General features: G+C 47.9%; 1 protein-coding gene across 1 annotated transcript in view; it reads right to left on the reverse strand.

Annotated features, from left to right (window-relative positions):
- LOC133124259 (phosphofurin acidic cluster sorting protein 1) overlaps window positions 1–12,482 on the reverse strand; it is a 36,060-nt gene extending 23,578 nt beyond the window's left edge. The window contains 1 exon segment of the mRNA XM_061235291.1: window positions 11,966–12,482. Coding sequence (XP_061091275.1) covers window positions 11,966–12,120 — 155 coding nt within the window. The 5' untranslated portion in view covers window positions 12,121–12,482.
- Window positions 12,483–13,117: the final 635 nt, after the last annotated feature.

A 13,117-nucleotide genomic window follows, 5' to 3' on the forward strand; every position in this document is an offset into this window, starting at 1 on the left:
AATTAATTAATTAATTAAAAAGAAACACAAATGAAGGCAAAACTGAGCAACGTCTTTTCAGACTGGCGCTTGGATTGCGCAGCTTTCCAGCTGACCGGCTCAGTCTACACCGACAAAATAAAATAAAATAAAAAGCAGAACAGAAAAATGCCTCTCTCAGAGTGATCTCCCGCTCTCGACCCCGTACTGTGGACATGGACACACGTTAAGCTCCTGGGCTGATTAGCCGGAGGATAGGGGTGGCGTCGGGAGAGGCAGTCCGGGGCGGTATCGTGATTAGAATTCCGCACACACATCCACAGGGAGACAGGGAGGTGCATAGGCCATCCAGGGCCAAGAAGATCTCATCAAATTGCCAATACCTACGGTAGCGAGCCAGGCCTTTTCCAGACGGCTGGTGGGGGCTGAAATGTGCACTCCTGCTCCTGCACAGATTTCAACACGGCTGGCTGTCGCTTCGGAGAATTGCGCTGTGTTACTCACAGGCCTACATGCATTCTGAACAATCATGTTTCTCAGCTCCGTCATTCTTAACTATCACTTAATGGCTGCCTCTCGAAGTTTTACATGGGTTTACACACACACACACACACACACACACACACACACACACACACACACACAGACACACAGACACACACACAAACACAAGAGACGTGCGCACACACACACAAACACAAGAGACGCACACACACACACACACACACACACACACACACACACACACACAAACACAAACACAAGAGACGCACACGCACACACACACACAGACGCAAGGGCCACTGAGCGTGCACACACAAGCACGTACGCACACACACACACACACACACACACACACAAACATGCATGTGTGTTTGTGTGTGTGTGGGTGTGTGTGTGTGTGTCGCGCCTGGACAGATGATATAGCCGGACCATTACACCTATCAGCAATCCCATCTGCACATCAGTACACAATCTAAACTGCTGTTCAAAACGCCCGGTATCGATTCAGCCCCAATGCGTTTCATTATTCATTACAGAGACGCATTGATCACAAGCCTAATCACCATGCAGCGCAGCCAAAGTACCATCCATCAATAATTCTCCGTTGCGATAAACAGCCAGGCTACATAATCTTCATAAACAGTTCAGAGTGTGCAGTCCTTCAGCGGATTTCAGACTGCGGAAAGATTCGCACTTCAAATGGGAAATGAATGTTCTCTCTCTCACGTCAAGCCCCTTACTTAGAGCACGTCCAGGAACTGGGTTTGTTCATTCGTTCTCGTAAGGCTGAAGGCAAGCTGGGATACCCACCCCCAGGACAGGCCTTCAGCTCAGGACCTCCATCACAAACCCCAGAACCACTCTATATGATAATACAGCTTTCTCCCTGCTGATCACACTTCCTGTTCCTGCTCCGCAAGCCTCTTTACTCCCTGGCACTACGGAAAAGGAAAATCTACACCTTTCTGGGGAACACAAGCACACACACGCACACAAATATGCAAACCCACACAAACACACACACACAAAGACATAGACACAGACACAGATACAGACACAAACAAACAAGAAAAGGAAACAAAAAAAACATGCAATGACAGAAAAATTGCAGTTGCGATCATGGTGACTCTCACGGTGTGATCAACCAGTATAAGCGCATCACTTCAGCTGCCAGTGACTGCCACGAGACCGTGGTGTTGGATGCGCAGCCGGGTGGAAACAGGCACACACACGCACAGCACACACACACGCGCACACACACACACACGCACAAACACACACAAACACACACACACGCACAGCACACACGCAAACATACACACAGCTGGGTGGGAATCTCGCTGGGTCAGCTGGAAGAGGTATAGACAGCTCATTCCTCTCCAGGGCACTTTGGTTACATCACACACTGTCATACACCCAGTCATGTCCCCCTGTTCTCTGTGTTCATGTTAAAATGGGCCATCTCTCTCTCTCTCTCTGTGTCTCATATCTCTTCTTGCTGTACAGACATCTGTTCAGTATTGCTGTCAAACTCTTTCATCCTCTCGCTTTATCAGTCTCTTCTGATAGCCTCCATACCACCACATCTGCCTACATTCATTCCTCCTCCCACTTTTCCCTCACACTCTCTCCATTTTCATTTTCATTTCTCCTTCTCCATCTCTCCCTCCCCCTGCCCCCACACTCTCATTCTTTCGCTCTACCACTCCCCCACTCATTTGCTTTCTCCCTCTCCCACTGCCTCTCTCTCCCTCTCATTCTCTTTCTCCCACTCCCTCTCATGGTCTTTCTCTCTCACACACACCCCCCTCTCTCCCCTTCCTTCTCTCTCCGGTGCTTACTGAACTGCTTGAACGTCTCATGAAAGATTTAAACATCAACATGAAACATGACAAACACAATAAAAGTCAAGTCACAACCGGCAACTATGGAATCATCCCATCCACCATAAGCATATACCACTACACCATCTCACAAGACAACAGACTAATGGGTATTTTATAAAACACACAATGGCTAATGTGCTAATATACAGGAGGCACGTCTCCTCTCGTCGGTTAGCACAGTGTGGGGTCTCCGGCAGGCGCTACCGCACGTGCTCAGTGGGGCTGTTGACGAGCGTGCGGCGAGACGGACCCAACGCGCGTTGGGTGAGGAAGGTACGCCGTCTGTTCCTCACACAGCGTGACGGAGTCTACTGTGAGTGCACTGTATGTACACGGCACAGGCAGGCAACGGACAGGACAACGACTGCGGTTACCTGGACTGCTTACAGCAAAGAGTTTTTTGTTGAGTTAGCATTATTTAGCACCACCTGTGGCTACTGGGACCTGGAAGGTTGGGGGTTCAATCCCCGGTGTAGCCATGATAAGATCCGCACAGCTGTTTGAGCAAGGCTCTGAACCCCACATTGCTCCAGTGGGGATTATCCCCTTCTTAGTCTAATCAACTGGAAGTCGCTTTGGATAAAAGCGTCAGATGAATAACTAATGTAATGTATATAGCACCTCCCTTTTAGTAAACAGGCAGAATGCTTGTTTTATGGGTTGCTCGGCTCCTTGTACGGTTCACACCTTTGTGCCACTTTGCGAAGCTTCCCACAACTGCATTTTGACAGTAGGCACATTTGCGTGTTTGTCGGTCTGCACTTCCTGTAGTTAAACACTACTTCCTGTCTTTAAGCGCTCAAAAAGCTCCAAAGCACTGATTGTGTGTTATCTGCACGTGTGTGTGTCATCTGTGCGTCTCCGCCGCAGGGAGATGAGCCTGTATGTGTGCGTGCGTGTGTGTGTGTGTGCGTGTGTGTGTGTGACAAGGCAGGACCGTTTGAGGGGCCACTGAGCATGAGAACTGTTTCTCAGTGTGTGTATGTGTATGTGTGTGTGTGTGTGTGTGTGTGTGTGTGTGTGTGTGTGTGTGTAGGTCAGGTTAAGCTCTGCAGAACAGCCCTAGATGACGGAGCAGACAGTGCCGCTGAAAGGATATACACCAACATACACACACACACACACACACACACACACACACACACACACACACACACACACACACACACACACACACACACACACACACACACCAACATGCAAACACACACACGGTGCAAATGCAAATACACACACACCAACATGCAAACACACAAACGGTGCAAAAACACACACACACACACACACACACACACACACACCAACATGCAAACACACACACACGCCAACATGCAAACACACACACGGTGCAAACACACACACACACACACACACCAACATGCAAACACACACACGATGCAAACACACACACACCAACATGCAAACACACACACGGTGCAAACACACACACACACACACACACACACACCAACATGCAAACACACACGTGCAAACACACACACACACACCAACATGCAAACACACACACACACCAACAGGCAAACACACACACACACACGGTGCAAACACACACACACACACACACACACACACAAGAACATGCAAACACACACACGGTGCAAACACACACACACACACACACACACACAAACATGCAAACACACACACACACAGTGCAAACACACACACACACACACGAACATGCAAACACACACACGGTGCAAACACACACACACACACACACACACACACACACAAACATGCAAACACACACACGGTGCAAACACACACACACACACACGAACATGCAAACACACACACGGTGCAAACACACATGAGCACACACACACACGCACAAGCATACACACACACAAACGCACAACAAACATGAACAAAGCAGACATGCAAACACAGTCACTGACACATGCCACACACACATACACCAAATACACAGATGCACACACATACACACAAGCAACAATAGATGCACGGAATGGCAGGATACACACATCCAATACCAGTCACACGCACACGCGCACGCGCACACGAACATGCAAACACACACACGCACACACACACGAACATGCAAACACACACACACGCACACACACACACACACACACAAACATGCAAACACACACACACACACACACACACACACACACACACACACACACGAACATGCAAACACACACACGGTGCAAACACACACGAGCACGTACATGCACAGAATGGCCCAAAACAGACTTGCAAACAGTCGGTCTCTCACTCACACTCACATACACACACAGAGGGCAGGAACCACAGCGGGTTCCGGTTTGCACTGGTTGCTCAACTCAACTCGATCGCACAGCAACTCATTTCTGCTGTATACACAAATAAACATGGCTGCATATCCAAGAGCAAAGACAGTGAGATTCTGGTCCTCCGGCACAACTCTGTGTCTACCACCTCAGGTGAAGAAATCTGCACCTTAATCACAATCTACTGAGGCCTGGACTAAAAGGGGCTCCCCACTAAACCACTAACAAAGCATTTATAGGGCTAGATTTATTTATTTGTTTTCTTTTCTCCTTTCTCCTTAACCCGAATCAAAACAGCTGAAATCATAACAAAAATTTTACAGCAGCAGCTGCCGAACGGCAGCCATCCAACTTTCTGTAATTAGCTCCAGGAATCTGCTGCATAGCCAATCGATGTCTCCATGTTGACAATTTGGAGAAAGCCCTGTACCCAGTGAGACCGGGACAGGGAGTGCAGCGGATTTCATCTTTGTACAAGCATCTTTTTAGCTGCAGTGAGGCCAATTTACAGGACTGGAACTAGAACCAGAACATCTACTTTTACAGTTTACATTTGAATCATTTAGTGGGCGCTTTTAATCCAAAGCAAAGTTCAGTGCTTGTTTGGTTGAGTTTCTTGTTGTGGGTTGAATCTACTTCTCAGCCTACTGAAGGAATTGTGGTGAATTGTTAAGAGACAAAAGGGTTCATGCTAAGTGACCAATCAGCTTCAGAAAGGTCCTGAGAAAAACAAGCTCAGCGGCCGCAAGAGCATTTTAACCACAACAAGAATAGTTTACACGGTCCTCCTTCATTTCCCAAGCAGCCTCAGACCCCCACGACCTTTTGTGCCTCATTTCTGCGTCTCCTCTTCACTCACTGTAACTCAGTGTTTCACAGAATCCAGACCCCGATGTCCATCCCTCATATTACAGACAAGACTGCACTGCACCCACAAGACTTTCATCCTCACTCTGGGAAATGTACTCTTCTTAGCTTAAGGCTTCAGCTCAAGCACCACTGTGGGACTTTGCAACATAAATGTATTATTATTATTATTATTATGCACAGTTACAACAGCACAGGTCCACAGGCTGAGGGACTATCAAACCTGGCTGCTGTAGAAAACCAAGGAATAAGGTCAGCCCCCCCCCCCCACACACACACACACACGCACGCACGCACGCACGCACGCACACACGCACACGCACGTACGCACGCGCACACACACACGCACACAGACACACACACACACACACACACACACACACACACAGCCCTGCAGATCCTCAATCTGTTGGGAACATCGGGGAGTCTGAAGACATGCGCTGACACCTCCCCTGCAGCCACACACACACACACACACACACACACACACACACACACACACACACACACACACACAGTACATAAGTGGAAATAATAAGCACACACAGACATGGAACACATATGCGCACTCACACACAACACATAAGAGGACATAATAAGCGCATACACATAGACACACACAAACACACGCACACAAGCACATAAACGGACATAAGTACATACATAGGTGTGCGCGCGCGCGCACACACACACACACACACACACACAAGCACACACACACAATAATGACTAACAAGCGCTCACACAAACATGCAAACAGAAGCACGCACACGAAGAGCCACACACAAGCGATCGTCTGCAAAGCAAACACGACCATTTAATCTGCAGGCTCAAAGCTGTGTATTCTGGCAGAGCCACACACGAAACGGAAAGACTGGCGGCCGTACATGCGTGTGGCTACATCTCACACACAAAGACAGCGAACAGATACACCACACCACACCACACCACACCCCCAATCGCAACAGACAAAAATCCATCACCAGGCCCATAAAACATGCACAGGGGCAGCCTCAAACCGACGGTCAACGCTCCAACACAATGTTTTCCAGCCTGGTAAAAAAACAGGACACTTAAATTGCTTGTTTTTCCCCGGCTGCAGAAGCTGTTACTCTTTGAATGCATCGCAAGCTGTTCATTCACTAACACATCGCTCTTTAACCGCTCAGTTAAGCTGGGAATCCTCAGTAATGTGCACATTAAAGGCGGGGGGGGGGGTGGAATGATACTTGTTGAAGTTACTGTGTAGAACAAGGGTACCCAATCATGTCCCATGGAGAGTTCATTCCAACCAATCACTACACTACCTCATTTTCACCAATTAGTTCCGTCCTCTCTGGTTGAAGGTGTGTTAATGAGTGAAAGTGGCTGACTCACTGCATTAGTGATTCACTGCAGGTTTTCATGACAAGCGTAGTCGGGAGGAAAACCTGCATCCTCTCGTCCCTCCACGGTAAAGACAGAGGTGGGGTGGGGCGGGGAGAGACCCACGTTCCAGGTCAGCTGGGGGTAAGAAGACTGAACGGCCGATGCGATCCTGGCTCAGTGGTACAGTGGGAGCGACGTGCTGGCTGCTCACGAAAGCGAACACACCTCACTCCCCGTTAGGAGCCGCACCGCTAATCTGTCCGTGTGAGCGACAGCCCCTACCCTTGAGCCAAACCCAGCAGCCAGGCCTTAAAACACGCCACCACACACGTCACCGCACTGCTGCACTCAACCCAGCAACCAGGCCTTAACACGACAGCACCCAACACACACGTCACCGCACTGCTACACTCAACCCAGCAACCAGGCCTTAACACGACAGCACCCAACACACACGTCACCGCACTGCTACACTCAACCCAACAACCAGGCCTTAACACGACAGCACCCAACACACACGTCACCGCACTGCTACACTCAACCCAGCAACCAGGCCTTAACACGACAGCACCCAACACACACGTCACCGCACTGCTACACTCAACCCAGCAACCAGGCCTTAACACGACAGCACCCAACACACACGTCACCGCACTGCTCCACTCAACCCAACAACCAGGCCTTAACACAACAGCACCCAACACACACGTCACCGCACTGCTACACTCAACCCAGCAACCAGGCCTTAACACGACAGCACCCAACACACACGTCACCACACTGCTACACTCAACCCAATACCCAACACACACATTACATTACATTACATTACATGGCATTGAGCAGATGCTCTTATCCAGAGCGACGTACAGAGTGTAAACATACAGAAAATCAGAACCCTTGAAGAGTACAATCAACTTTCAAACTAGCATACCACAGTTGGCAGCTAGAATACAACAATACAACAGCCAATAAAAACAATAATACCTATACAAGTAACAATATCTATACAATCTATACATAAGTGCCATTACAGTCTAAGGCTAATCATGGTGGCGAGTTGGGGAGGGAAAGGTGTAGCCTGAAGAGATGGGTCTTTAGTCTGCGCTTGAACGAGGTCAGAGACTCTGCCGTTCTGACATCCTCCGGGAGGTCATTCCACCACACATCACCGCACTGCTACACTCAACCCAGCAACCAGCACCCAACACACACATAACCGCACTGCTACACTCAACCCAGCAACCAAGCCTTAACACGACGGCACCCAACACACACATCACCACACTGCTACACTCAACCCAGAAGGCAGGCTTTAGTATGGAACATGAATGAAAAGCTCAGAGACACATAAAATATGCTTGAGGTGCCTTTAAAACACGACAGCTGCATCAAGCCAGCCCAGTACCCAACACACACATCACCGCCCCTGCTGCAATCACACAGGAGAATCAGCACTAGCCCGATTGACCGCCCATGAATGCACACAGATAAAGCTAATGCAAACACAACAGCAAGCTGGCTCTCTGGCACTGCAGAGCACTGTCCGGTGTGATGCAGTACTCAAGTTACGAGGCATGGAGTCAGAGCCTTGCAGGTTCAAATCCCAGGTACAGTGCCTAAACTGCTTGATTATATAGCCAGCTGTGCACCCTGAACAAGGCCAAGCAAATAGAATGGTAATTAAGTGATGGTAATGCTGTACATCGTGTTCAGGTGTCAAAGCAATATTGCAGCCAGACCTGGACCTAATACTTTTCTGTGCTCAATCAATCAGTTTTTCGGTTCATTAGTGTTACAGCTGTGTAACAGTGTTAAGAATGCAGTGTAAGAGTATCAGTATAACAGTATCAGTATTATAGTGCAGTAACAGTATCAGTGCAGTTAACAATATGGGTGTTACAGTGCAGTAACAGTATCAGAGTTACAGTGCAGTATCAGTGTGACAGTGTTACAGTGCAGTATCAGTGCAGTAACAGTATCAGTTCTGCTCGCCCTTGCCTAACACCACCTCAGCCAAATCTCCGCCGGAGGCCACGAGAGACTAGAAACCATTCTGTCGGGGGAAATTCAGGGAACTATGCAAAGCCTTTGAACAATGGAAACTCCTCCAAAGTCCCAGAGCGAAGGTTCACAGGGGCTGCCGATGACTGGATCTCCTCAGATGACGGAGGTGCATTCCCAAACCGCCGGCAGCAGCCAAATAGGGCTCATTGTTTAGATACCTGTCCGTGAAGTATGCTTCACCAGTGGCTGCTCCTGCGTTCGCAAAAGCCGATTTTATAAACTACCAGCGGCCTATTTGGTTTCTGTTTTCCCTCAAAGCAATCTAAAGAATGTTACACAAAAGGCAAACTGGCCCAGCATTCTCCATACATAGTCCTATCTCTGAGTCGCGGATCTGTTCTTACTTAATTTGGGCTTTATGTTCAGTCTAATCAACACACTTCTGAGACATGCAACCAAAAGGCACACCTGACCAGACCGGGCTCAGAAACAGAATCCTTTGGGATTCAAATACTCTTCTATGCTTTACTGAGCTTGTCTGGCGTATTGGAACCTATGAAATGCCCTCAAAAAGTGCAAACCTTGCCTTCTGGTCATCTAGGTTGGCTAAATTGCACCAGGCAAGATCAATCAAGCACAGAAAAGCATTTGAATAGAAAAACAATGATGTATTTGACCCAGGTCCACACCAGCCCTCTTCAACCACAGCCGACGGTGTGCTTTCAATCTGGCCCCCGCGTTTCCTTGCCTCCTGAAACGTGCTTCCGTTGACATATGGCCTGGTTCTGCTTTAAGAGCACGGGTTATTCTCCCCCGACGCTGAACGCAGTTCCAGGCCCATCTCTCCGAACGCCTCCAGGCGGCCCATTTCCCAGCTGGTCTCGGGTGCTTCCCGCTCCTCTCTCCTTGTGGAACTCAAGCTCACGGACTGGGGACGGTCTGTAATGACGGTTCTCATTACAGACCAACCAGCTCATGAGGAGCATCTGGGGGTTTGGTGTCTTGCTCAGGGATCACTTCGACACACACAGGGTGGTATCGAACCGGCATCGAACCGGCAAACCCTCCAACTGCCAGACGACCTCTCTTACCGCCCAAGCCAATGTTGTGTGCCCGTCATTAAATCCATCGTTTCTGTTTCTGTCCCAGTCCATCATCCTAAGCCCCTTTAAATATTTAAAAGCCTGGGCCTTGCCTCTGACCTCCCTGCTCCACAGCAGGGGTCCAAACATGAAAAGGGGAGCCGTGGGGATGCCAGGATTCCCAGCGACCCCTTGTTCTCCCTGCCCTCCCACCACTGGCATCGGAGTGGCACTCTTCCAAATCTATCTACAAAGCCCTAGTGCTGCTGTTCCCCGCCATTACACATTTTCATTCTCCCAAGTGCCCTTTGCTCAGCCAGACCCCCTTCTTCCTAATGAGCACCTCACCACAGAACTGCACTTGAGTACCGGCTATAGCGGCAGACTATAAGTGTATCCTTATGATTTTACAGTGCTCAAGTACAGGCTTGAACCAGGGTTAATTTATAGAGCTGTCAGCAAATTAAAAACAAGACAATTTGTTGGAACAAAAACCAGTAGGCAGACCGGCTCTCAAGGACCAGAGTTGTGCAGCCCTGGTCAAAACTCTCTCCCAGTGGCCTGCTCCTGGTCAGCCCACCAGTCCATGCACACTCCTCAAAATTATTTAGAAACATTGGCAGCCCATTTATGTCAGAGAGAAAACTTTCCATCCTAAATCAGCAAGGCTATCTATCGGTGTTCCTCAATGCCCTGGTTCAATGTGTGGTGTGTGGGGCTTTGGTAGTGAATTTAATGCCATAATTATGCCCCCCTGTCTCCTATGCGATTGGAAGCAAGCAAATGCTGAGTAGCATACCCTGCTGAAAAAAAGAGCTCATGCTAGGTTGTGAAACAGCTCAACAAACAGCAACAACTGGTTGACCAGTTCAACCAGCTCAATACTCAACCCGGTTTGACCAGCTCAAGCTATGCATTGAAATTTCAAGCAGGTCATTGCTGGATTTTACACCAGGGTAATAACCTACTAGGTGCTAAAAAAAACAACAACAAAAAAACAACTACAGTAGGCCTATTGTTAAGTACTGTTAAGTGTTTACTGCTAAACCATCAGTGACAGCAATATGATGACTCCATATCAAAGCAATTCTTCAACGCGGTCTTCCAGCGAAGGAGAACTTCATTCTATAAATATGCGTGTGCTGATTATGCTTGCTTGGAGTCCCGTCAGTTGAACGAGAAGTGACATAATTACCACGTGCAACTCGAAAACAACTGTAATGGCATTCAGTGAGCAGCATCTACCCAAGCCTATCCCGATACTCCGCCCTCCTTACTCCTTATACTAAATGGACGAGTGAAATACTGTATTGCATTAGTGTGACATCACTACATTGCCATTAGTAACCCAAAAAATGAAAATACAAGATATAAACATAATTTGTTTCAAAGCAGGACATGCATGAATAAACATCCGCAACTACATGTAAATAGCTTTGCCCTCGCACTGTAAATATCTAATTAGCTAGTTATAAGCAGTGTACGCCCTGTGTGTGCAACTGTCAACTTATATTGCGAGTAACATCACGCAACTAGGCTGGATAATTGATCACATGGTAACATTTCAATAATATAGTTTGTCCTTGTTCAAGGTGCTGCGCTGAACGCGTGCAGGGCAGCTCAATATAATACGGAGTACAATTAGCAAAGCCAGTAGGCGTCACATAATTGAAATTGCAATGTAGAAACATGTTAGTTAGCCAGGAATATACGTTTGTTAAGCATAACTTGAATTGGATTTTATGCATACACGTTACTGAATTTAGGAGAAAGCATGACATGTGCCCAGAGTCCCAGACACCAGACAGACTGGCTGGAGCATAAAATTAAGACGACTTGCAAGTACTACTTAGCTGGCTTAGCTCTTAGCCAATTTGTGGAGCTAGGTAACGTTAGACAAACTGACCATCAAGAACCAGCATACTGCGGTAAATCATGTGGCGGTGTTCTTTTGTTCGGTTGTTCTTACCTGGGTACACAGCTTGGCGAGGAGCGATCCACTTCCCACGTAGCAAACAGGTTCATCTGTACCGGGCGGCTCGACGTGATCGGCACCGGTTTGGAGGGCTGCATGTGCGGAGATGGAGCGCCTCCAGCCCGCGGGAGCCCTCCTCGCTCCGACATACTGGAGGTAGATACGGGATTTTAAACCGTAACCGATAACTCTTCCTAGTTCTTGGATAGCTAGCTCTTGGCGCTGCTGATAGATATTGGCAGCTATCATGAAAATACGTTTTGTGTAGCTCTTTTGCTAGCAGAAGAGCTAGCTAAGTGTTTGCTAATCCAATCCTTGCAGGGACTAACTAGCTGTCTGGCCAATTTCGTTCCTACCTTGACTGGCCGTGTAATTACTGACACGGTACCGTGAATCTCCGCTCTTCTAGAATCCCCAAACAAGCTGTTTTTCAACTTTAGTCTGAGATCTGAAATGTTTATTGAAGCAGGAAGCGGAAATTTCTACACCCACAACAGCACACTGATCGAGCCGAAGAGCTACGCCTCTTGTTAAAGACGTATGCTACTCCTCCGTCTTGAGAGAGTGAGTGTGTGTGAGAGAGAGAGAGAGAGAGAGAGAGAGGGGGGGGGAGAGGGAGAGGGGGGGGGCATGGCATATGGCATATGGCATAGGCCGAATTGGCATATTTTTGTGAAATTATGCTGAAAAGCATGATTATTATTTTATGTTGTTATTATTATTATTATTATTATTACAGTAGACAGAGATGTTTCTTATGACAAATATCAAATTCTCTGTCGTTTAAAGCTTTAGAGGCTTTGAATAGTCTTGCTTTTAGCGATGCATGAAAAACCTAGCCGATATTGACCTTGCTACTCCTCTGCCTTAGACGATATTTCAGTCTTATAGGGGGGCTCTAAATCTTATCCTGTAGGGATGGTATCTAATCTCAGTGAGGCAGTGTGTCAGTGTACCAGTCTAAGTCCACACACACACACACACACACACACACACACACACACACACACACACACACACACACTCATCTAATGGTATTGTTAAGTGCATATCTTAGGAGACAGAGAATCAACTCAATGGTGCCGGGGCCCAGGGTGAACAGAGTTTTGAACAGGTGATTCAAATCTTGGTCTTTGTAAGTAGTCC

Source organism: Conger conger, chromosome 3 (genome assembly GCF_963514075.1).
Source record: "Conger conger chromosome 3, fConCon1.1, whole genome shotgun sequence".
NCBI lineage: Eukaryota > Metazoa > Chordata > Actinopteri > Anguilliformes > Congridae > Conger > Conger conger.